Source organism: Lutzomyia longipalpis, chromosome 4 (assembly GCF_024334085.1).
Source record: "Lutzomyia longipalpis isolate SR_M1_2022 chromosome 4, ASM2433408v1".
Classification (NCBI taxonomy): Eukaryota; Metazoa; Arthropoda; class Insecta; order Diptera; family Psychodidae; genus Lutzomyia; species Lutzomyia longipalpis.
Genome location: NC_074710.1, coordinates 17,422,692 through 17,444,974, shown reverse-complemented (window position 1 = coordinate 17,444,974; position 22,283 = coordinate 17,422,692). Strand labels below are relative to the sequence as shown.

Here is a 22,283-nt window from a genome sequence, read left to right as displayed (position 1 = left end):
ATTCTTTAATTTTTAGTTAATTCTAAGTAGAAACTCTCTGAAAAGTTCTTATGGGGAAAATCGGGAAAATTTATCATTTTTTAAAGAAAAACAATTTCTAAAATAAAATATTCGTTTTATTTTTCTTTTAATTTGTTTTAATACAAAATTTTTAAGAAATTGACATTGGGTGAAATTCACTATTCAGACAGACTTAAGTTTTCTTAAGATTCTTAAAAAGAAACTTAAGATTTCCTAAAAATAATTTAAGATTCTAAAGTTTTCTTAAGCAAAACTTAAGATTTCTTCAGCTAAGCTGAATCAGGCTAAACGTACATTTTTAGATGATTTTTTCTGATCGTCTTCAGGCATCGAAATTCGTAAAAAAAAATATGTAATTAGCTCGATTTACGAAATCTTAAGTTTCGTTCAAGAAAGCTTAAAAATCTTAAATTTTTCTTTTTTTCTTCTTTCTTAGGTTTTTTTTTAAAGAATCTTAAGAAATTTTATGAAAACTTGTCTTTCGTAAAATACTTAATGAATCCTCAGAAAACTTTAAGAATCTTAAGAAAGCTTAAGTTTTTCTTAAGGAATCTTAAGCCTGTCTGCCTAGTGAATTTCACCATTTTGATATAAATATAAACCTTCAATTTAAACTTTCTTTTTTAAACTAAAAAAATTAATTAATTAAATAATTTTTTTATTCTTTTCTTTTTAATTTAATTTTATACATAATAAAAATTTTTTTTAATAAATTTTCTATCAAATAAATTAAAACTTCATGCAAATTATCTTTGAAAATAAAATTCTTTTAATTAATTTCTTGATTTTCTCTAAACTTTTATTCCTTTTATCCAAACCAATGCGACCCTGGTTTGAATTTTGGATAATCATCACCCCCCTGAATACGTCCCTGACTACTTATTCTTCTAATTCTCTGCAAAATGTTGAGGTTAATCATTGCCGTGGGGATTTTCTTCTTTTACTGCGACGCCCAGGAGACCTTCTTCGACGGGCGCACCACCATTGAGCTGCACCACCTGCTGTACCCCACGGGGCCCACATTGCGCGGCAATATCAGCCTCAGTGGCGATGGGCATGCACGGATTACGCAGGAACAGCTGTCTGAGGAAGATCGGCAGCAGCTGGTGGATCTGGCCAAGAGGGATGCCTTCTATACGCTCAGAGCCACCGTTGGTGGCTCTTCCGGTGACCCTGTGATCCTCTACACGTCCACAAAAGCGGTTAGTAGTATAAAGAAATTTTAAGATTTCAAGCGAATTTGAAGGGTTTCTTGGTCGCTGAATAAGGTCCTTTATTGTGACTCTTTGCAGTGCCTTCTGCTAAAGAATTTCCTCCTGGACAACTTGTGGGTGAGCCTTGATCACTTGGGGAGTGTCATTGGGATCCATCAGGTTGTTGCGGGCAGTCAAACATGCACCAATGGGGAAGAATTAAATTCGGAATTTGCATCGGAATTCACAACGGGAGTCTTTGTGAAGCACAGCGAATTGGCCCCCATTCCCGACACAGCCAGCTTCATTCAGAAACTAGAACGCGAACGTGAGGCCCGAGAACGCGGGGAGGTTAAGGATAATCGAGGATTCTTCGCCAAATACGTGAGTTTCCCGGAAAAGGGATTCCCGGAAGTTTCTTCTAGCAGAAATTTCATTTTTTTTCTTCTTTCAGTGGATGTACATCGTTCCCGTTGTGATCCTCCTCCTCCTGTCAGGTGCAACAAATCCCGAAGCAGCTGCTGCAGGACGCAGATAAATCCATCAGGCAATTGTTAGACTAATTTATTGAATAGAAAATAGACACTATTCCCGGGATTCAGGCGCGGATTTCTCTTCAGAGCCCTTTGCGAGGAGTTTAGCAATTGTCTTCTCCTCCCTTGCCTTCTTCCGGGCTTCCTTTTGCTTCTTCTTATCCTCCTTCTCCTTCTGCGCCAGCAATTCCTTGAATCTCTCATCACGCGCATCGAGTTTGAAGCCAAAATGCCGACGAACCTCCTCAACAAGCCTCTCACGCTTCTCCTTGGCTGCCCTTGCTTCAGCTTCGGCCTTTGCAACACGATCCCGGAATTCCTGTGACCATTTCTCCAATTTTGTCAGCTTTGTCGCGACATCCTCCTCGCGCTGCCGGATCCTCTCCTCTTTGGCTGCTGCTTCCGCCTCAATTCTCTCCCTCATCTCGGCAATTGTGTAGGGGTACGCCACTCTGTTGTATTCCTCCTTCTCAGCACGTTCTGCGGCTGTTGGGAAGCAAATCCGCGGATCAACACCACTCTCAAGGCCATACTTCCCAAACAGCCCCCGTTGGTACTTGAGGGTTTCATGTACCCACGACTGACTCTCCGTGTAGGGACGACGACCACTGAGGAGGTTCCGATGCTGCGGCAGGAGGCGAGATTTATTCCTTTTACTCTCGTACAATTGCCTCTGAGCTTCCTTTTCATCCTCATCCTCAACAAATTCCGCCACAGCTGTGGCTTCTGCTGCCGTAATGGGTGCTGCGGTGTCTGGGGCTGTTTTGCACGAACGTGAAATGCGTGTCAGGATGGAAAAATCCCGGAAAATTGGAAAACTGCCCCGGAATTTATTCATTATTTTCACAATCAAAACACACCGAAGAAGAAAAAGTGTGGTTATGTTCAATTCCTTCGAGCAATTTGCGATTAAATCGAATGTATCGAATGCAAAATCGATATTTTTTGCAAAAAAAAATCGAGAAATATCGCGAATGGAATGGTGTGAAGTTAGCCACCGATGTCAAATGTGATAAAAATCTTTGACAATTGAAATTTTTTCACCAAAAACAAGGAAAATTCTGTGAGAAAACACGGAAAATAATGGCTGCAAGTCGCGAAGCAGTCCTTAGGACACTAAAACAAGTCCGACCAATCCTCTCTGTGGACAAAACCGAAGCCAGGAGGCGTGTATTCAATCTCTATCGAGCCTGGTACAGACAAATCCCATACATTGGTAAGAAATTTTCATGAATTTTCCCATTTTCTCCCAATTTCCGGACAATCTCTGCAGGAAATTGAGGAAATTAACTCAAAAGAAGGAGGATGAGCAACAATTCATCTCAATTTTTAGCCCAACTCCCGGGAATTATTGAGAAAAAGGGATTCTAAAAGTACATTGATATGATTATGTCACAATCCGGAAGCTTCCCGGATGATTTTTTATTGGCAATTAGGATTCTTTTTCCTTCCCTTTCAGTTATGGACTATGACATCCCAAAATCCGTCGAACAGTGCCGTGAGAAGCTTCGGGAGGAATTCCTAAGAAATAAGAATGTAACGGATATCCGTGTAATTGATATGCTGGTCATCAAAGTTAGTTAAAAGCCCTCAAAGTACCTTTTAAAGAGATTTTTTTTCTAATTTCTGCAAATTTTTTAAAGGGTCAAATGGAATTAAAGGAATCCGTGGAGATTTGGAAGCAAAAAGGACACATTATGCGCTATTTCAAAGAATCCCAGGAGCCTAAACCCACGGATTTTCTCTCAAAATTCTTCTCCGGACACAATTGAGGTGCTTCATGGGGGCCTCAAATTGTCTCCCAACGTCCCGGTAAGGGCATAATCTTGTTAGCAAGCTAGTTTGACTGTAAATAAAAGAGATTTGTGGATGAAATTCAGTTCTTGTTTTTATTTTTTGTAGTAAACATAACCTTACTTAAGATTTGAGGTTATATCAACCGCTTCGCCTTTTCAGATCAATTTTTCAGGATTTCAAAAGAATCCTTTTAAAGGAAAAGATCAATTAGGTTTCCTGAATGGCCAGGAAGTCACCAAAGATACCCTTAACCTGTTGAAAAATGGCGGGAAAAGCGAATTTTCCATGATATTCTACATGCCTGCCTATATTTTACAGTGTAACATTTTATGATGTAGAGAAATGTCAAAAAGCTTCCCCGCAGGAGCGTCTTTGGTAGAAAATCACCCAAAAAACGCCCCCAAATGGAGAAACCATACCCTCGTGGGCGCCCTGTGCATCCGGAATACAGCAAACTCGGCTTCCGGCGGATTAAGATTGACGGAAAGAGCTCCGTTGTGTGCGAATACTGCAAAATTGTCCTCCAAAATACAGCCACAAAGCGACTACGCGGCCACAGGTAAAATATTTCTCCGTGTTTTTTTTTTGTTGTTTTGTAAAAATTATTTTTGTACTGTGTAATGTAATTTACTCCCGGCGAGTATTTATTTTGATTTAAAAAAAAACAAACAAACAAACATTTGGGCAGGAAGTGGGGATTGGAATGTTTTTGTGGGGTGCTTCCGGAAGAGATTCCTTTTGACTAACAAAAATGGCTTGTTTTGCAGGAATGTCTGCTCAATGACACCAAAAGACGGTCAAGTGAAGCAGGAGGAGATCTCACAGCAAGGTAAGGCTCATGTGAAGAGCTCAAAAGGCTCAAAAGGTGATCCGGAAGAAGGCAAATGTGCCACCACAACAAATGAAGACTAAGCTAATCCCGGAATGTTTTTCTCTCTCCCTCCTTGACTATTTCCAGATGACAGTTTAATAGATGAAGTGACACCAAAAGAAGAAGACCCCCTAACGTATGCCCGGAGAAATTCCTCCTCCTACATTGAACTCCAACCCCCAAGTCCGGAAGCAGAGTACGCAACATACGACACAGATTCCGATGATGCTGTCCAGCGCACGGTGCCCCTGTCAACCAGCAAACCTCCCGCCGCCGTTGTGAAGGTCTCCCCATCGCGGAAGCGCCCCCGTGCCGTGGAAAGCGAAGGGGTGGTCGAGGTGGTGAAGCAAATGATGGAAACCTTCACGGGGATGATGCAGAAGAATCAAACACCTGCCGCCGAGTACGGGGATGAGGCATTCTGCAATTGGCTACTCACACAATTTGCCACAATGGAAGCCCGGCGGAAGCTGAGGGTGCAACATGAGATCTCCAATATGATTTTCCGGGCACAAACGGAGGAAGGGCAGTGAGGAGAAGCAGCCCAGAACAATCCGCAAGATCCGCAATTAGGCAATTTTCTTCATTACAAAAAAAAAATCATTTTTTGTAGATTTTCTTAAAGATTTAAGATTATAGAGAAGACTGGGGTGAAGTTGGTGAGAAAATTTAAGGCAGGAAATTATTCTTTACTAGTTAACCACTGAATTTCAAACGATCGGACCAGCCGTTTCAGAAAAATTTATTTGCTACAGACAAAAAAAAAAGACGAAAAAATGAATTCAAACTAATTAATCTTCATCACCCTATGCTCCCCTATAACTTCTATTGTTTTGCCATCTTTTCTTCATTTTTAAAAAATAAGAATTTTTGTATAAGAAAAACTTATTGTAAGACGGTGAGAATGTTAAATAAAATGAATTTAAAAGAAAATGTTGAAAATTCCTTGAGATCACCTATAAAATTGAGGTAGATTCTGATAAAAATCTTTTCTTTTCTTACAATTCATAAATTATAAAATTTTTGGAAAAATGTTATAAGATTTTGACATTTTATTTCTATCTTAAATCGGATTTTTGAAGGAAAATTACTTTTCCAGGCCTCTTGTAGAGATCTTTCAGACTATTTTCCTGAACAACAAATTCTTTGTTTTTCATTTATTAGAACCAATAGAACGATTTAAAAACACTCAACTGTCAAAATCTTACAACTTTTAAATTTTTACAAAAGAAAAGATTTAATCAGAATCTACTTCATTACTAAAATTTCAGCTTTCTAGATCTTTTAGAACGTTTAGAACCAGAGATATAGAAAAAAAACAATAAAAACGACACTTTGTGTATTTATCAAAATGGCGGAGGGATCAATAAAGTTTTCATTGGATATTTTCTTTTTTTAAATAGGGCCGAACGTTTGGATATCTTGGAGCCCTAATACAAAAAGTTAAAAGATTTCAGGTGAAAATTGGATTTTTAAACAGCGTGTCTTTTGTTAGTAAAATTCTAACGTTTGACGGATCATTCCTTAGGATTGACGTTTATTTTAACGTTAGAAATTTGTATTTTGCCGTTTAGAGCGTGAAACATACCTTTCAACTCAATTTTTTTTTCTAATAATTGACATTTTATTTTTAATATTTGACGTTAATTCTGCATTTTGACTGTTTTATCTAGCGTTAGGCATATTTTTAGTGATAAATTGTTATTATCTTGCCTTTGGTAATTCCTTTTGAATTTTCAATGTTTTTTCTAATGTTTATTATTTCTTTTCTAATGTTTGACGTTTATTTCATTATTTGATATTGTGTTCTAACGTGTGAAGCATCTTTTCTAGCGTTTGACATTGAATTTCAAGAGTTTGACTTTCAATTTTAATCGTTTCACGTTTCAATATTTCTTTTCTAACGTTAAAAGTTTATTTTTTCAGCACATTTTATTTACTTCTATTGTCTAGTTGAAATTTATTTTACATTCTATTCTAACGTTTGACTTAATTTTTTTCTGTCAACGCTTCCTTGCTAACCTTCCTAACAATTTATGTTTAAAACCATTTTTTTTTATAAATGTTTCTGAACTCTTTGGCTACTAGATTCATAATTACAATATCTAAATTCTAAAAATTAAACTTTATTCCAAAAATTTCCACTTACCTGAACGAACACCCTGTAAACCGAGTAGCCATTTTGGTTTGCACGGTTTGCAGTTCCCGCGAATTAACTCACATCTCAGGTGTTAATTTTTTGCACTTTTCCCCTGTTTTTCCTGAAAGAAAATAATGCAAAATCTTAACAAAAACTTCCTAAAAGATTTTTTTAATAGCTTTTTTTAGTTGTTTTAGCTGTGAATTCCAAACAAAATTGAGGTTAGATTTAGCAAAAATGGCGGATCGCTTCGATCGCTTCTAAACCTTTTTTCTTACTTTTTTTTTAACACTTTTCTTCGAGATTTTAATGCAAGTTACACTTCACTGGTATTGAATTATCATCTTCCAGCATTAATAAACACTTTGAAACACTTTTTATTACATTATTATGAAGAATTTTCTAAATAAATAAAAATTCAAAGTTTTTTTTGCTGATCGCTGATCCCACCTTTCTCAAAATATCGATTAATCGATTATCTCCGCGGAGAATTTCCACCGATTGACCAGCCGATGTTGCGACATTGTTTTTTCTCGGGTCGTCAATTTTTTCTCATCTGTTTTTCCTTTCTTGCATTTTGTGTGTTTTTCCACCTAATTTTCGCATTTTTCACGCGTTTTTCATTTTCAACGGACACCCAGGTGGCCCCCGGAGCCCATTCCGGTGCATTTGTGCGCACTTTCCGCGGGGAAATTGGTGAAAATTCCGTGAAATTGTGCGTGTGTGGGGGTGAGAAGATGATGACAGAAGGAAAAGATAAACAATCTCTTGAGTGTGTGTCTTAAGTGGGGCCCCTTTGCTGTTTTTTCTTCATTTTCGTGACCCCAGGAAGATGCTGCGATGATTGAGGGTGGAGAAATGGTCTCCGGGCCGCTCTTTCCGGCAAAATTCATCCTCTTTGTGGGACTTTTGGGGATTTTTCTTCACCAAAATGGTTTGTTTGTTTTTGCTGAGAGAGAGTTTTGTGTGTTTTGGGGGTGATTTAATGCATTTGGGGGCTCTTTGTAGGTGCCACAACAGAGACAGGAGGATCGATAAATTTACTCTTCACAACTTATCAGGACATCCGGTGGGCAAATGTGACGGGGAGTGAGATAAAAATTGATGTTTTGACCAAAGATCTCATTGAGGGGGCTGCCATTGACTTCTTCGCAGCCCGGAAGCTCGTGTGCTGGGCCGATCAGGGACGTGAACGTGTGGAATGCATGAAGATGAATGGCATGAAGCCAGCACGGAGGGATATTGTCGTGGCGGCAAAGGCAAAAGTCGATGGGCTGGCAATTGATTGGCTCACAGAGAAGATCTACTGGACTGTGAGTGAGACGAATAAGATTGAGGTGACGAGCCTCGATGGGCGCTACCGGAAGGTGTTGTTTTGGGTGGATGTGGACCAGCCACGGGGGATTGCCGTTGTGCCCGCTCAGAAGCTCCTTGTGTGGACAGATTGGGGGGAAAGTCCCAAAATTGAAGCTTCCAGCATGGATGGTGATCCCACGAGTAGGAAGGTTCTCGTGAAGGACAAGGGGATCTTCTGGCCGAATGGTCTTGCCGTGGATCTCGAGCAGGAGCTCATCTACTGGGTTGATGGGAAGCTCCACACGCTGCAGGTGATGCGTCTCGATGGGAGTGATCGACGCACCCTGGCCACGAACCTCATCTACCCCTACAGCCTGACAATGCTGCAGGAACACATCTTCTGGACTGATTGGCAACTCTATGCCATCAATACGCTCTCAGGGGGACAAGTCCGGGAACTTTTTAACGTTTCCGTCTCCCCAATTTCCGTCCGGATCTGGGATCAGCGTGTCCAACCGCACGGTGAGACTCCCTGCCAGGTGGCCAATGGGAATTGTTCCCATCTCTGCCTCCTCGCCCAGAATCCGCAGGGCTTCTCGTGCGCCTGCCCAACGGGAATCCGCCTCATTGACAACACAACGTGCGCTGATCACCCAACGGATATGCTCTTCCTCGTCCAGAGAACGCAAATCAGTCGCATTTCCCTCGATACGCCCGACTTCACGAGCTTCCCGCTCATGCTGAATCGCGTAAAGTACGCCATTGCCATTGACTACGATCCCGTCGAGGATACCGTCTATTGGTCAGACGGAGACGTTCACACCATCAGGCGAGTCCGTCAAGATGGTCAAGGACCCGTTGAGACCATTGTCTCAGCCATTGCACACGCAGACGGGCTCGCTCTCGACTGGTTGGCACGAAATCTCTACTGGACTGATACTGGAATGGATCACATTGAGGTAGGAAGTCTCCCTTTTTTTTTCAAAGCTTCTTTAACAGAGTTCTGAAGTAGTTGTCATGACGGCTGATTTGTCAGATCTATCAGAACAATGTTTGGTTAAATAATCTTGAGGAAGATAGGAGAATTCTTTCTTCTAAGAATTTGAATTGAAGCCTTATTCGTAGTTGCAGGCTTCTCAAAACTGCCTGACTTGACTGCAAGTTAATGACACTTTAGTCCTTTGCAGGCTACTCACAACTATAGTCTGATCTTTGATTTGCAGATTTCTTATAACTGTTAGCTTAATTTTAAAAGGCGCAAACTTTTTCTAACTGAACTATTTTTAGGAGCTGTCTTCTCATTAATTTATGCTTCTTAAATTCTGAAAGTTACAGACTTCTTATAAAAAGGTTAATCAGATCTCTGAGAAGCCTTCTGTTTGTAGTTTTTTAAGAAAAGATCACTGGATCAACTCTTTTGAATAATAATTGAAGGCTGTTTGAAGGGTTTATCCTTTACAGAGAAGGCTACAGGCTTGACTTTCTGAGTCAAACATTTAAATTCATAATTTTTTAAACAGAAGTTTTGTTAATGCTAGAAGTCTGTCTTAACTAATGTTTTGTAGTAGGCTTCTCACAGCTGTTGTCCTGTAACAGGCTTCTCACAGCTCTTGCCCTGTAGCAGGCTTCTCATAACTGTTGCCCTGTAGCAGGCTTCTCAAAACTCTTGCTCTGTAGCAGGCTTCTCCTAACTTTAGCCTTTTAGCAGGCTTCTCATAACTGTTGTATGGTAGCAGGCTTCTCTTCACTCTTGGCTTAGAGCAAGCTTCTCCTAACTTTAGTCTTTTAGCAGGCTTCTCACAGCTCTTGCCCTGTAGCAGGCTTCTCAAAACTATTGCCCTGTAGCAGGCTTCTCATAACTCCTGCCCTGTAGCAGGCTTCTCATAACTCTTGCCCTGTAGCAGGCTTCTCATAACTCTTGCCCTGTAGCAGGCTTCTCATAAGTCTTGCCCTGTAACAGGCTTCTCCTAACTTTAGCCTTTTAGCAGGCTTCTCATAGCTGTTGCTCTGTAGCAGGCTTTTAATAACTCTAGCCTTGTCTACAACTACAGGCTTCTAAGACCTATAAAAAAACAGACTTTCTGCCGAAAAAAAAACAAAGTAAAAGAAGAGCTAAGAGAAATGATTTAATGCCTCATGTAGGTCAGTCGAATGGACGGCTCATCGCGGTACGTTGTAATAAATGAGAATTTAAAGGAGCCACGAGCAATAGCAGTTGCCCCAATGCTGGGCTGGCTCTTCTGGAGTGATTGGGATGAGGAAATGCCAAAAATTGAACGTGCTGCCCTTGATGGTTCGGAGCGCGTTGTACTCGTTTCCAATGATCTCGGATGGCCAAATGGGCTTGCTCTGGATTTTAGTGAGAACACCGTTTACTGGTGCGATGCCAAGACCGATAAAATTGAGGTGAGATCGGGTTTTTTTCTTTCCTCAGAGCACGCAAGAAGAGCAGTTAAGCAGCGAGAGATATTACTGTTTTTTTTTTGTAGGTGGTCGGGATGAATGGTTCAAATAGGCGTGTGATTCTCCTGGAGCAACTTCCGCATGTGTTTGGATTGAGTCTCCTTGGAGACTATATTTACTGGTCCGATTGGCAGAGGAGATCAATTGAGAGGGCGCACAAGAAGAAGGGGACAGATCGGTTGGTTATTGTTGATCAACATCCGGACTTGATGGGGCTGAAGGTGGCACGGTTGCGTGAGGTAAACGGGACGAGTCCGTGTGTGGTTAACAATGGCGGTTGCTCCCATCTCTGCTTCAATCGTCCGCATGATTTTGTCTGTCGTTGCCCGATAAACTATGAATTGGCTGCTGATCAGCGAACCTGCTTCATTCCTTCGGCTTATTTGTTCTTCTCAAAAATGCGTGGCCTCGGGAGGATTTCCGTTGAACGCAATGAAGGGAATTACAATGATCAGATAACACCGTACAAGGTGATCAGGGAAGTTTATGCTCTTGACGTAGACGACACGTGGGGCATGCTGTTCTGGACAGATCGTCGTTCAAAGTCCATCCAACGGGCTCTTGTCAATGGGACTGATGTTCAGAAGATCGTTGACTCGGGCCTTGGGCGTCCTGAGGCAATTGCCGTTGATTGGTTGGGAAGAAATATTTTCTGGACTGATGTGGAGCTGCGACGCATTGAGGTGGCACGGTGGGATGGATCAAGTCGTAAAGTTCTCGTGTGGAAGAGTGTTGAGGAGCCAAAAAATCTCATTGTTGAACCGAGACGGGGTGCAATGTACTGGACTGAGCAGCAATTGGAGGTGATCCAAAAAGCAGGCATGGACGGGTCGGAGGTTACGACAATTGCCCGGAAAGTGGGCGATGTGAACGGTCTGGCCTTGGATGAGGGCACAAGGAGGCTGTATTGGACGAGTCAGAGCACACCAGCACGTATTGAATGGTCTGATTGCGATGGACAGCGCAAGGGGGGAACGTTGATTGATCTTCACGGCAGCGATCCGTTTGCAATTTCAATCTACGGCGACTATGTGTACTGGAGTGACTGGAAGACGGGAGATGTGGAGCGTATTGACAAAATGGCAGCCACAAATCGAACGTTGATTCATGAAAATCTCGAATTTGTCCGTTCGCTTGTTGTCTATCGCACAACACCACCACAAACGTCAGGAATTAATCGGTGTAACGTCAACAATGGTGGTTGCTCTCACCTTTGCTTGGCTAATCGCAATGGATCCGTTTGTGCTTGCCCAACGCACTACTTTCTCAACACAGATGGATTTTCCTGTAGTCCCCCGAAGGATTATCTGATCTTCAGTCAAAAATCAACATTTGGCAGGCTCTTCCCGAATTCAACGGACGTTCTCGATGCTTCCTTCCCGGTTACAGGGAAGCACATTCGTGTTATTGAATTTGATCCTGTTATGAAGTTTCTCTACTGGGTGAGTAGGCAATAGAATTGTTGGAGTTTGGAAGCTTCTTCAAAAGGAGGAAGGATCATTCCTAAGGACAGTTTTGAAATACATTTTTTTTATTTATTTGTTTGTCAGATTGATGGAAAGGCTGTGAGAAAGAGCGCAGAAAATGGTACAAGAATGTCAACTGTTGTAACTTCGGGTTCACAACCCTATGACATGGCCATAGATTTCATTGGGAGACTTCTCTACTGGACTTGTTCCTACACAAACTCCATCAATATCTCCAGGTATGTTTGTTCTTGATTTATCTTTGCTCCTTTTGTAGATTTTTTTTATTTATTCTTCTAATTTAAACTTTTTTAAAAATTTTTCTTTGTTTTTTAAAGAGTTTTACTTTTATGATTTGTTAAGACTTTTGATCACATTTTCTTCCATGATCTTTAAGACTTTTCTTTACTGATCTTTAAGGTTTTTCTTCTCTGATCTTTAAGACTCTTTTTCTCTGATCTTTTAGACTTTTCTGATCTTTTCCTGATCTTTAAAACTCTTGTTCTCTGATCTTCAAGACTCTTCTTCTCTGATCTTTAAGACTTTTCTTTCCTTATTTTTAAGACTCTTCTTCTCTGATCTTTTAGACTTTTCTTTCCTAATTTCTTAACACATTTGCTCGAGTTTTCTTCTCTGATCTATTTTGCTCTTTATTGACTTTCTCTCACCGTCTTTTATTGACTTTTCTCTGATCTCTTAAATTCCTTAATACCCTTGTTGTTTGTCTTTCTTCCTGACTCCTGTTTTGCTCTGAATTTCTTTTAGTTTCTTTGATTAATTTTTATTTGTTTCCTGCTTCATCATCTTGTTGTCTATACATAAATCTCCGTTTCAGTTTAAATGGAAATTCCGTGGGGACAATCGATACGGGTGATTCACAAATTCCTCGGAATCTCGCCATTGATTCCCTCGATCGTTACCTCTTCTGGACGGATTATGGGCAACAGGCAATATTTCGGGCACGTATTGACGGAGCTGCCCGTATTAGGCTCGTGAATAAACTATCGGGTGTTGCAGCCATGACAATTGATTCACAAATGAAGATTATCTTCTATGCGGATGGGGAGAGAATTGAGAGGATTGACTATGCTGGAGCCAACAGGTTTGTTTGTTTGTTTTGTTGTTGTTGTGGATTGGTGGTAAATTGTTGTTTGTTCTTGTAGGCAAAAGATTACTCTCCTGAATTACCATCCGGTGACTTCTTTGGCAGCTTTGAGGGGAATTTTGTATTGGTTAGATGATAAGATGCTGCTGGAGAGTTTGACGTACAATGGGGAAGCAGCAGCTGGGGATGGGGCTTCGTTGCATCAATTGACGGACATTGTGGCTGTTTCGGGGCCCCCTGAGGGTGCTATTGCGAATCACACGTGTTCGCATCTTGTCAATGAATGTTCCCATCTCTGTGTGGCCATGGGGACATTGGCAGTGGGACGAAGGGCGCCTGAGGAGGCGTGTTCGTGCCCACTGGGGTTGATGCTGATGGAGGATAAGATGAGTTGTGGTACATTGCCACCGTGTGGTCCGGGACACTTCACGTGTACATCCCTCATGCCGGGTGGGCTGTTGGATGGCGTGAATAAGGACTGTATCCCCATGTCGTGGCGCTGTGATGGGCAAAATGACTGCATGGATAAGTCCGATGAGATGGGATGTCCATCGTGCAGTGGGGATCAGTTCCGGTGTCAATCCGGGGAGTGTATTGATCGGAAGTTTGTCTGTGATGGGACAACGCACTGTGCCGATGGGCACGATGAGGCGGATTGCTGTAAAGCCCCGCAGGACTTTCAGTGTCCTGGGAATAAGGTTTGCATCCCGCCGGCATCGTTGTGTGATGGTTGGGATCACTGTGCCGATGGGGCTGATGAATCGCCCGATGTTTGTGGTCCGGCGAATAATAAACGCTTCGTGCAGACGTCGGATAAGAAGACATTCATCATTGTCATTGTTATCCTCATGCTCGTGACGTTCTTTGCGGCGTACGTGCTGCAAATTTGTCGTAGTCGCATTATGGCGCACGGAGGGCAGATGCAGAATGATCCGGCAACGGCTCCCCTTAGCCCCGCACAGGCAGCGGGGAAGATTGCACGGGGATCGAGGTTATCCACTGTGGCGGATGCTGTGTGGATGTCAACGCTCAATGGGCGTGCGGGGAGTGCAAATAGCTACGATCGCAATAACATTACGGGTGCTTCGAGTAGTACAACAAAGGGCAGTAGTAGCCTCATGGCGTACCCCCTCAATCCACCCCCAAGCCCCGCCACAACGAACGCCTCGACGCGCCACAGCGGCTACCGTCCGTACAGGCACTACAAGTCCATCAATCAACCCCCACCGCCAACGCCGTGCTCCACAGATGTGTGCGATGAGAGCGATAGCAATTGTACGTCGAAGACAGCCTCGGGGCGGGGGCCACTCCCACGGCGGACGCATCGAGGCTACGCAGATGCCGGAGAGCCGTATCCGCCGCCACCGACGCCACGCTCTCACAGCGACATTGGTGGCTACGTTCTCACTGAAAGTTGTCCCCCATCGCCCGGATCACGTTCTTCGGCGTACTTTTCACCCCTCCCACCACCCCCGTCGCCTGTACAGTCCCCCCGGCGGGACTACACGTAGCCTCCACAACCCCTCAAGGGTTATATTCTCTAACAGTGAAAAACTCTCGTGATAAACTCCCGAAGGCTTTTTTTTTTATCCTCTAAGAAAAATAATCCATCCGTGATAAACTCCCGTAAGATTTCCCGGTTTTCCCGTTTCTTTTAAAGCACTAAAACCTTCAGGAGTTTATCACGGGAGTTTTTCACTCTTAGAGAATTCATGCCCAAGAGTCAGCAGTGAGTAACAAACATTTTTTTCTTTCTTTTTCATTTTGAAGGGAAAAAAATTAAGATTAAATGTGAATGGAGAAAAAAAGTTAGAAATTAGGATTTTGTGCCTTGAAAAATTAATTTTTAATTCGTGAAATTTTTATTGAGTAGGAATACCGTCAAGCTGGGTAAGTTTGAATTATTTTAGAAGAATTTATTATGGGGAATGTTGTAAAAGAGATTTCAAAAAGAATTTTTAAACTTGCAAAAAATCAAAAGATTTCAGAATTTATTTTGTAAAATTTTTTATTTACAATTTGCTAGTTTTTTACAATTTAATTTTCCAAAGTTTTTTAAGTTTGAGGTTAGAAATTTTTAAAAATCAACACTTGGGAAAATAATCGAAGTTTGGAGGTTATAAAAATGTTATTTAACACAGAGGATCGAGGTTTCTAACCTCAAAAGTTAGACCTTAATTTTCTTTTTAAAGAAAATATTTTTCCAAGCTTTCTTTCGACGATCTTGAAAGAAAAATATCTGAATTTTATGATTTATTAGAAAGATTTTAAAATTTTGATCTTAAAGAAGATTTTCAGGTTGTGAATTTACAATTTTGAAATCTTTCTTTTGACTTTTAGAAGTTAGAATTGTGTTAAAAAAAGGAAAAGTTAAAATTTCAATTCTTAAATCTATTAATTTCAATTTAAAAATATTTTTTCTTTCATTTGATTGAATATTTCATTCAGTAAATTATTAAATTTCAACCAAAAAATTAGAATTCTACTCATAAAGTTTAATTTTCACACAAAAACAAATTCATTGAAAGTTTCAATTTTAAAAGAAAAATGTCATTTTATTCATCCACGATTGAAATTGAAAATGGATTTAAAGAAAAGTTAAAATATAGATCATAAAGGAGACAAAAGTTGACATTTGTTGCATTTTAGGGAAAATTTTTGCAGACTCCAGCCAATCTCAATGGGTCGTGTATACTAAAATTTCATTTTTTCGTGAAAATTTCAAATTAAAAATTTCTCAATGAAATTATTTGACTGAAATTTAAATTTTATGAGTTTTTTGGGTTGAATAGGTAGGATAGTTTTTGAATGGTAGAAATAAAACATTTTAAACTTGAAATTAATTCTTTTTTTTTATCTTCTGTAAGGTCTTTGTCTTATTTTTTTTTTCTGAAAGGAGATTTTTTTCTCATAGAAAGTGAATAAACTCCTTTACTCCGTTCCTTTGTGTATTGATTACTGAATTTTAAAAGAAATTATTATAAATTTTCAATTAGAAAATCTAACCTGAGAATTTGATTCAACTCACCCCGTTTGACAGTATAAGGAGCTCCGAACATGGAGCTTTAGATTTTTTTCTTTTATAAGAGAATTTTATGGATAAAGGAAATATTTATTGTACCTACTTACCTGTTTTTTTTTTGTAAATTTTCTTAATTAATTAAGAAAACTTTTAAGAGATTTTTTCTTTAAAATTAATTTTAGTATAAACCGAACAAACCTCTTTAATATTAAAAAAAATCCTTCGTTGCTCGCTCATTTAATTCAAAATAAATGAATTTATTTCTTTCACAAGCAATTTATTAGGAAAAGTCTTCCCAACAGAGGAATTTCCTTTAGAACAGGGTTTTTAAAAAGTTTTCCAAAAAGAAATGGGCCTGAAGAAGAATTTATAATCATTAAAAGAAAATCAATTTTTAATCAAAATTTTCTACAAAATGTGAAAGAAATTAGAAAAAAAAGAAGAAATAATCAAACGTTAGACTGTTTAATAAGTAAATAAAATATGTAATATCAAAGTGCCAAACAATCAGAAGTGGAAGCTGCTGTGGGTTGAAGATGAGAAGCAGCCAAAACACTAATACTGAAAAATAAATCCACGAATAGAACTGAAAAAGAGATTTTGTGGAGCAGAATTTCTCCGATTTTATCACCAAAATCGTAGAAAAATTAGGAAGTAAATTAATTTTTCTTTCTTCTGCAATAAAAGAATTTTTTTTCTCAACAAAAAATGAGGAGAAAAGCATTTTTTAAACTTTATTTGTAGCTCTTTTTAAGGTTTTTATTTCTAAATTGAGATGCTATATTTTAATGTTTTTTTCTTAAATAATTTTCTTTAGTGAGAAATGTTTAAAAAGAAAAGAAAAGAAAATAGAATTTATCTAATCATCTTACTCTTGATATTTTTACTTTAGAAAATAAATTTTATTTTATTGTGAGAGTTTATTATATTATCTACATAGATAAAGTAAGAAAATGCATTTTTGTGTACAAAATCAAAAAAATAAATAAATAAATAAAAATTATAAAATGTAGTAAAATAAAGTTATAAATAAATATTTTAAGAAAAATTAATTATAATCTTTGTTTTTTTTTGGTAATTTTTTAGTGAGATTACGAGCTTCAACAAATGCACCAGATTTGAACTTTATTCTTTTTTTTTACATGTGTTGCACAAGACTAAATATTATATATGTATATTATATACATATGTACAAAAGATTTAAATTCTATGAGTCATAATTTTTTTTAAAAAGTTTAGAGGAATTAAAAATAACAGCAAATGTGTTAATGTTAAGAAATAGGTAGGGGAACATGGGGCAAAAAGTTAGTTTTTTTGGGAGAAACATTTTCCTGATTTTCCTGAAAATATTTGAGTCTTCTCATGACGACTATCTTATAGGAAATTTTCCAGGCTACAACTTGGTCTCAGACAATTATTTTCTAACTCAACGGGAAAATGCATTTTCAGTCCCTTTTCCGAAACCTTGCACTTCTAACTTTTTTGCCTCAACCATGGGGCAAAATGTTAGTTTGTGTTTTTTGTCCTTAAATTTTAATTTTATTTTATATCGTCTAGACACTATATAAAAGCAATTGAAAATAAGATATTTGTGTAACAATTAGAACTTTTTTTTAATAAAAAACCTAAAAAACAAAAAATTTACGAAATTGCACTTTCGTAAATTGCACTTTCATCAAGACTGCAACCGAATTTTCCTCCCACACGAATATTTCACAGTCGTAAATTCAAGCACCATAAAAGGTACCTTTTGACTAAATTAGAACAATAACGAAATAATATTTACTGAGATATTGGAGATGTGTTGTCTTAACTTTCTAACATTTTGCCCCATGTCCCCCTACATATATTTATATATAATAACGGTTACAACAGAGTGGCAATGTTTTCTGTATTGACCTAGCTTGTGGAAAAGACGGTGAGATTGGAAAATCGCTAAAAGAAAAGTGTCGGAAAATGAGTTTTTCTCAACACGCAAAACGTATTTTTTTGAGGGCTCGAAATTTGTTTATTTTTTTATTCCTAAACTATTCATCGGATAATCTCCAAACTACAGTCAACTATTGAGGGTAGGTAGGACTTCTTATCATAATTTTTTCAGGTGCTTCCGATAAATAACTTGAGAGAAATTGCCATTTGAAAATTCCAGACTGTCACAAATAGCCCCGCTCTCCCCTACTATTTGTAATATTGATTCATAGCAGTGGAGCTGGGAACAAATTTGGAATTGTAAAGACGATTGTCCGAAGCATGACTTTAATAATAATAATAATAATAATAATAATAATAATAATAATAATAATAATAATAAAGAAAAAATAAAATAAAAAGTTGGTGGTGATGCTACACCTCCGGGCAGTGAGCTGCGGATCTTTATTTGTGCAGCTAGGATTCGGTCATTAAAATCGCTGTCCTCCTTCTGTTCAACTTTTAAAGCTGTATCAATAAGACGATAAATCTCCTTCTGATCGTTTTGAAATCGTTGGGAGATTGTATTCAGTAGTGCCTCATATGCTGTGAGCTTCTCCTCCGTGAAGCGTTTACGTTTGTTGTTAAGAGTCTTCTCTAGGTCTGTCAGCTTGGTTTTGGATGCCTCCCTCATGCTGTGCAGATTTTCGAGTCGCTCTTTATCCATGGCAGGGTGTACACAAGGAGCTTGAAGGCGAAAACAATGATAGGCCAGCTGAGAAGTAAAATAACTTTTAAATAAAGTCGGCCTAGCCAAATTTTGCACCATTTGATTCAAAGAATTATAAGAAACCTTTTTATACTTACTGGAGTGCTCTAAAACTTATGCTCGTTTCAGAAAATGCGTTTAAATATTCCCATACATTTTCCCATAGAAGCCATCAAAGCCATTGAACGAACAAGTGACGTCACTGGGGGGTTCCAAGAAATTGCTCACACAAACCACATAAAATTCTATAGTTTTTACAATTTCCACTCAACTGAGGATTAAAAAAAGTACTTCCTACATGAGATAATGCAGAAATAATAAGTAAACACACATTGGCTCAGAACAGACGGCCGTGGCTTTTGGTTGACGTCTTCGCGATGCAACTTTTTGGATGCGACTTTTTTGCGCAGACATAACCTCAAAGCAACTTTTTTGTGTGCAAAAAAGTGAGAAATACGGGAAAAAAATGCATTGCAGTGCCCCCGGGGGGCTTCCCGTATGCTGTTATAGCATTTTCCAGGCGGAAATTTGCACAATTCTGTTTTTTACCACAACAATATTTCGATGCGACTTTTTTGACACTTGGATGCGACTTTTTCGATGTAACTTTTTTGGATGTGACTTTTTTGATGCAACTTTTTTGGGTGTGACTTTTTTGATGCAACTTTTTTTGACACTTGGATGCGACTTTTTCGATGTAACTTTTTTGGATGTGACTTTTTGGGTGTGACTTTTTTGATGCAACTTTTTTGGGTGTGACTTTTTCGAGGAAACTTTTTTCACTTTTTTTTGAACAAAATTTTAATGATGTGTAGATTGTTATGGAGACTTTCCCCTCCCTTTTTGACGAAAAATGTGATACCTGCAGAGTGAGTTAAATTAGTTTTTTGTAATTTTCTGTGAGAATTTTTCCTTTGTGAAGAAAAGCCACCTAATGTCCAACTTAATGTATTTTCCCTAGAGCCTGAAGAAGGAAATAAACATTTCCGAAACGTCGCTGAATGCAAATAATTGCATTTTTAATCATCCCCGCTGACCGAATTCCGAACAATTTCCCTACAATTTGCACGGTCGTAAATCTTGTCTACAAGTTTTATTCGGATTAAAAACACAACTTCTCCAAAGGGACGCATTCTACACGAAGTTTTCAAGTTTTGACACGACTTGCAGCTTTAATTCTGGGCGGATATTTTCATTCTACTGGATTTTCTTCACCGATTACAAAAAAATGTTTTTTCCGCGCGCATTTGGTGCATCTTATTTGGTGGAACCTTCTAGATGCGCGTCCACAAAACGGCAATTGTTCTTCAACTTGCACACACAGCAGTGATTCGTCAACTTTCACACACACACACATACACGCGTGCTGTTCCAGCTGATGAAACGGTTTGGTGTTGCGTTGGGGGGGCTGATCGCTCGCTCATCTTTCTACGCCGGCTCAGTTGGATATTGGACGTTTTCAGCGATTAAGTGTTTTTGAGCTCTTGAGAATTTTCTGTTCCAAGAATTATGTTGTTGTGTAGTTTAAAATTAATTTATTTAATTTTAATGATGTGTAGATTGTTATGGAGACTTTCCCCTCCCTTTTTGACGAAAAATGTGATACCTGCAGAGTGAGTTAAATTAGTTTTTTGTAATTTTCTGTGAGAATTTTTCCTTTGTGAAGAAAAGCCACCTAATGTCCAACTTAATGTATTTTCCCTAGAGCCTGAAGAAGGAAATAAACATTTCCGAAACGTCGCTGAATGCAAATAATTGCATTTTTAATCATCCCCGCTGACCGAATTCCGAACAATTTCCCTACAATTTGCACGGTCGTAAATCTTGTCTACAAAAAAGTTACATTTAAAAAGTCGCATCCAAGTGTCAAAAAAGTTGCATCGAAATATTGTTGTGGTAAAAAACAGAATTGTGCAAATTTCCGCCTGGAAAATGCTATAACAGCATACGGGAAGCCCCCCGGGGGCACTGCAATGCATTTTTTCCCGTATTTCTCACTTTTTTGCACACAAAAAAGTTGCTTTGAGGTTATGTCTGCGCAAAAAAGTCACATCCAAAAAGTTGCATCGCGAAGACGTCAGCCAATAGTCACGGCCGTCTGTTCTGAGCCATTATTTCACAAAAAAAATCCCCACAAAAATGAAAATATTTACTCGAAAATTCTCAACTGTCAAATCATACTTTTTCGGAACACGAAGTTCAGCGACATCGCATGTTCGTTCAATGGCTTCGATGGCTTCTATGGAAAAATGTATGAAAAATTTTTCAAACGCATTTTCTGAAATGAGCATAAGTTTTAGAGCATGCACGTAAATATTAAAAAAAATCTTATATTTTTATGAATCAAATGGTGCAAAATTTGGCTAGGCCGAATTTATTTAAAAGTTTGGGGTCATTTTTCGCTAATTCTACTGGCCTATGAATCAGTTTTGGCGGGAGCACAGCGACAAAAGATATTCACGAAAAAAGCAGAGTCGATTTACTCCCAAAGAACTTGATGTCTTCACTCGTGAAACAAATCTTTGCGAATGGCAATTGATGGAGTTCTTATTAAAATATACCCTATTCGTAGATAAGCCATAAGTTCCAACATATTGCTTTTTTTTTTTTTGATAAGTAGTTTGTTTGAATTGACGCATTATATTTTTCAATCATGCACTCATAGAACTTTATCACTGCAAAGCGTGGAAATCTCTTATCTGAAATATTACTTGTGCAGTGGTTTACTTATCACTTGTGGTGGATAAACAATCAATTTAATTTTCCGACGTTGTTGACAATAATTTATTTCCGGGTTTTTCGTCGGCAGTTGAAATTTCTTACCTGAGTTTCTTTGGGTAAGAAATTTCAACTGCCGACGAAAAACCCGGAAATAAATTATTGTGGTGGATACTTATGATATTATAATGTACATACACTTCTCTTCACATTGATTTCGTGTTTGCAAAGTTTTGCTGACACTTGGGACACGTGCATGGCACCCCATTTTACGAACCTGGAGTTGAATTTACCCATTGGAGCATTGGAGTTACGAACATTTCACGAAATTTGACGAACAATGCTACGAACTTTTATTTTCTGTGTACCTATTGAAAGACTCTTGGTATAAGGTAGGATAGGCACGATGGACTTATGTGGTGCCTCTCCTGACCGTGTGAACGGTTCGACCTACCAAGAGTAACTGACTCAGTATCGGAGCTATCGGGACGATGGCCACCCGAAGACCATCTCCGATGACACACACATAAGCCAATCTGTCCTATACCAAGACAGTCGGTACCAGAGGTACTACACTATGTATTTAAATTAATTTGAGCCTAGAAAGGGAAATAAAAATTGAGATACATATGATAATCTTTCGGGAGTTTATCACGGGAGATTTCCGTTCTTAGAAAATCAATCATTTAGTTGCACCCCACAAAATAGGTAGACTGAAGAAAATACAGCTCCCATAATCTTAGTCAACCTAACAGTGCACTCTTTAGTGTACTATTTGGATGAAGTTCCAATTAATCCACAATTAATGAAAGTTCATTATGTGATAAAATTTTTTAAATTCTCCTTGAACTCAAACAACTTCCTTTTCCATGATTCTTCTAATTGATATTTATCCAAGAAAAGTTTTATTGATCGATTGAGACATATAGGTCTCTCTGATCTCTCATTAGTATATTCATAGTTTCGGTGGTCACAATTGTA

General features: G+C 38.7%; 5 protein-coding genes and 1 long non-coding RNA gene across 7 annotated transcripts; 4 read left to right on the top strand and 2 right to left on the bottom strand.

Moving 5' to 3' along the window:
• The first annotated feature begins 882 nt into the window (after window positions 1–882).
• On the top strand, window positions 883–1,815 carry LOC129795370 (ER membrane protein complex subunit 10). Its single transcript, XM_055836597.1, has 3 exons — window positions 883–1,223; window positions 1,314–1,598; window positions 1,669–1,815. The coding sequence occupies exons 1-3, from the start codon at window positions 924–926 to the stop codon at window positions 1,750–1,752; spliced, it is 669 nt and encodes a 222-aa protein (XP_055692572.1). The 5' UTR covers window positions 883–923; the 3' UTR covers window positions 1,753–1,815.
• On the bottom strand, window positions 1,764–2,738 carry LOC129795366 (growth arrest and DNA damage-inducible proteins-interacting protein 1). The gene has a single exon (XM_055836590.1). It carries the CDS (start codon window positions 2,583–2,585, stop codon window positions 1,800–1,802), a length of 786 nt encoding a protein of 261 aa, XP_055692565.1. The 5' UTR covers window positions 2,586–2,738; the 3' UTR covers window positions 1,764–1,799.
• A 92-nt stretch (window positions 2,739–2,830) lies between these two features.
• Window positions 2,831–3,626, top strand: LOC129795377 (NADH dehydrogenase [ubiquinone] 1 alpha subcomplex subunit 6). Its single transcript, XM_055836603.1, has 3 exons — window positions 2,831–2,963; window positions 3,207–3,322; window positions 3,391–3,626. Exons 1-3 carry the CDS (start codon window positions 2,831–2,833, stop codon window positions 3,517–3,519), a joined length of 378 nt encoding a protein of 125 aa, XP_055692578.1. The 3' UTR covers window positions 3,520–3,626.
• Window positions 3,627–3,793: 167 nt separating this feature from the next.
• Window positions 3,794–5,348, top strand: LOC129795372 (uncharacterized). Its single transcript, XM_055836599.1, has 3 exons — window positions 3,794–4,103; window positions 4,312–4,373; window positions 4,503–5,348. Exons 1-3 carry the CDS (start codon window positions 3,949–3,951, stop codon window positions 4,946–4,948), a joined length of 663 nt encoding a protein of 220 aa, XP_055692574.1. The 5' UTR covers window positions 3,794–3,948; the 3' UTR covers window positions 4,949–5,348.
• Window positions 5,349–7,074: 1,726 nt separating this feature from the next.
• Window positions 7,075–14,969, top strand: LOC129795330 (low-density lipoprotein receptor-related protein 6). Of its 2 annotated transcripts, XM_055836483.1 has the most exons (8): window positions 7,082–7,489; window positions 7,564–8,810; window positions 9,994–10,257; window positions 10,341–11,756; window positions 11,865–12,019; window positions 12,616–12,882; window positions 12,944–14,415; window positions 14,656–14,969. In XM_055836483.1, exons 1-7 carry the CDS (start codon window positions 7,396–7,398, stop codon window positions 14,394–14,396), a joined length of 4,896 nt encoding a protein of 1,631 aa, XP_055692458.1. In that variant the 5' UTR covers window positions 7,082–7,395; the 3' UTR covers window positions 14,397–14,415; window positions 14,656–14,969. The 2 variants fall into 2 exon arrangements, with proteins under 2 accessions (XP_055692460.1, XP_055692458.1); XM_055836485.1 differs by having other exon boundaries at window positions 7,075–7,489; window positions 12,944–14,969.
• Window positions 14,970–15,860: 891 nt separating this feature from the next.
• LOC129795381 (uncharacterized) lies at window positions 15,861–21,867 on the bottom strand. The gene is made up of 2 exons (XR_008751121.1): window positions 21,580–21,867; window positions 15,861–21,317 (listed from the first exon to the last, which is right to left on the bottom strand). It is a non-coding gene; the product is annotated as an uncharacterized LOC129795381 (long non-coding RNA).
• Between the last annotated feature and the right edge of the window lie 416 nt (window positions 21,868–22,283).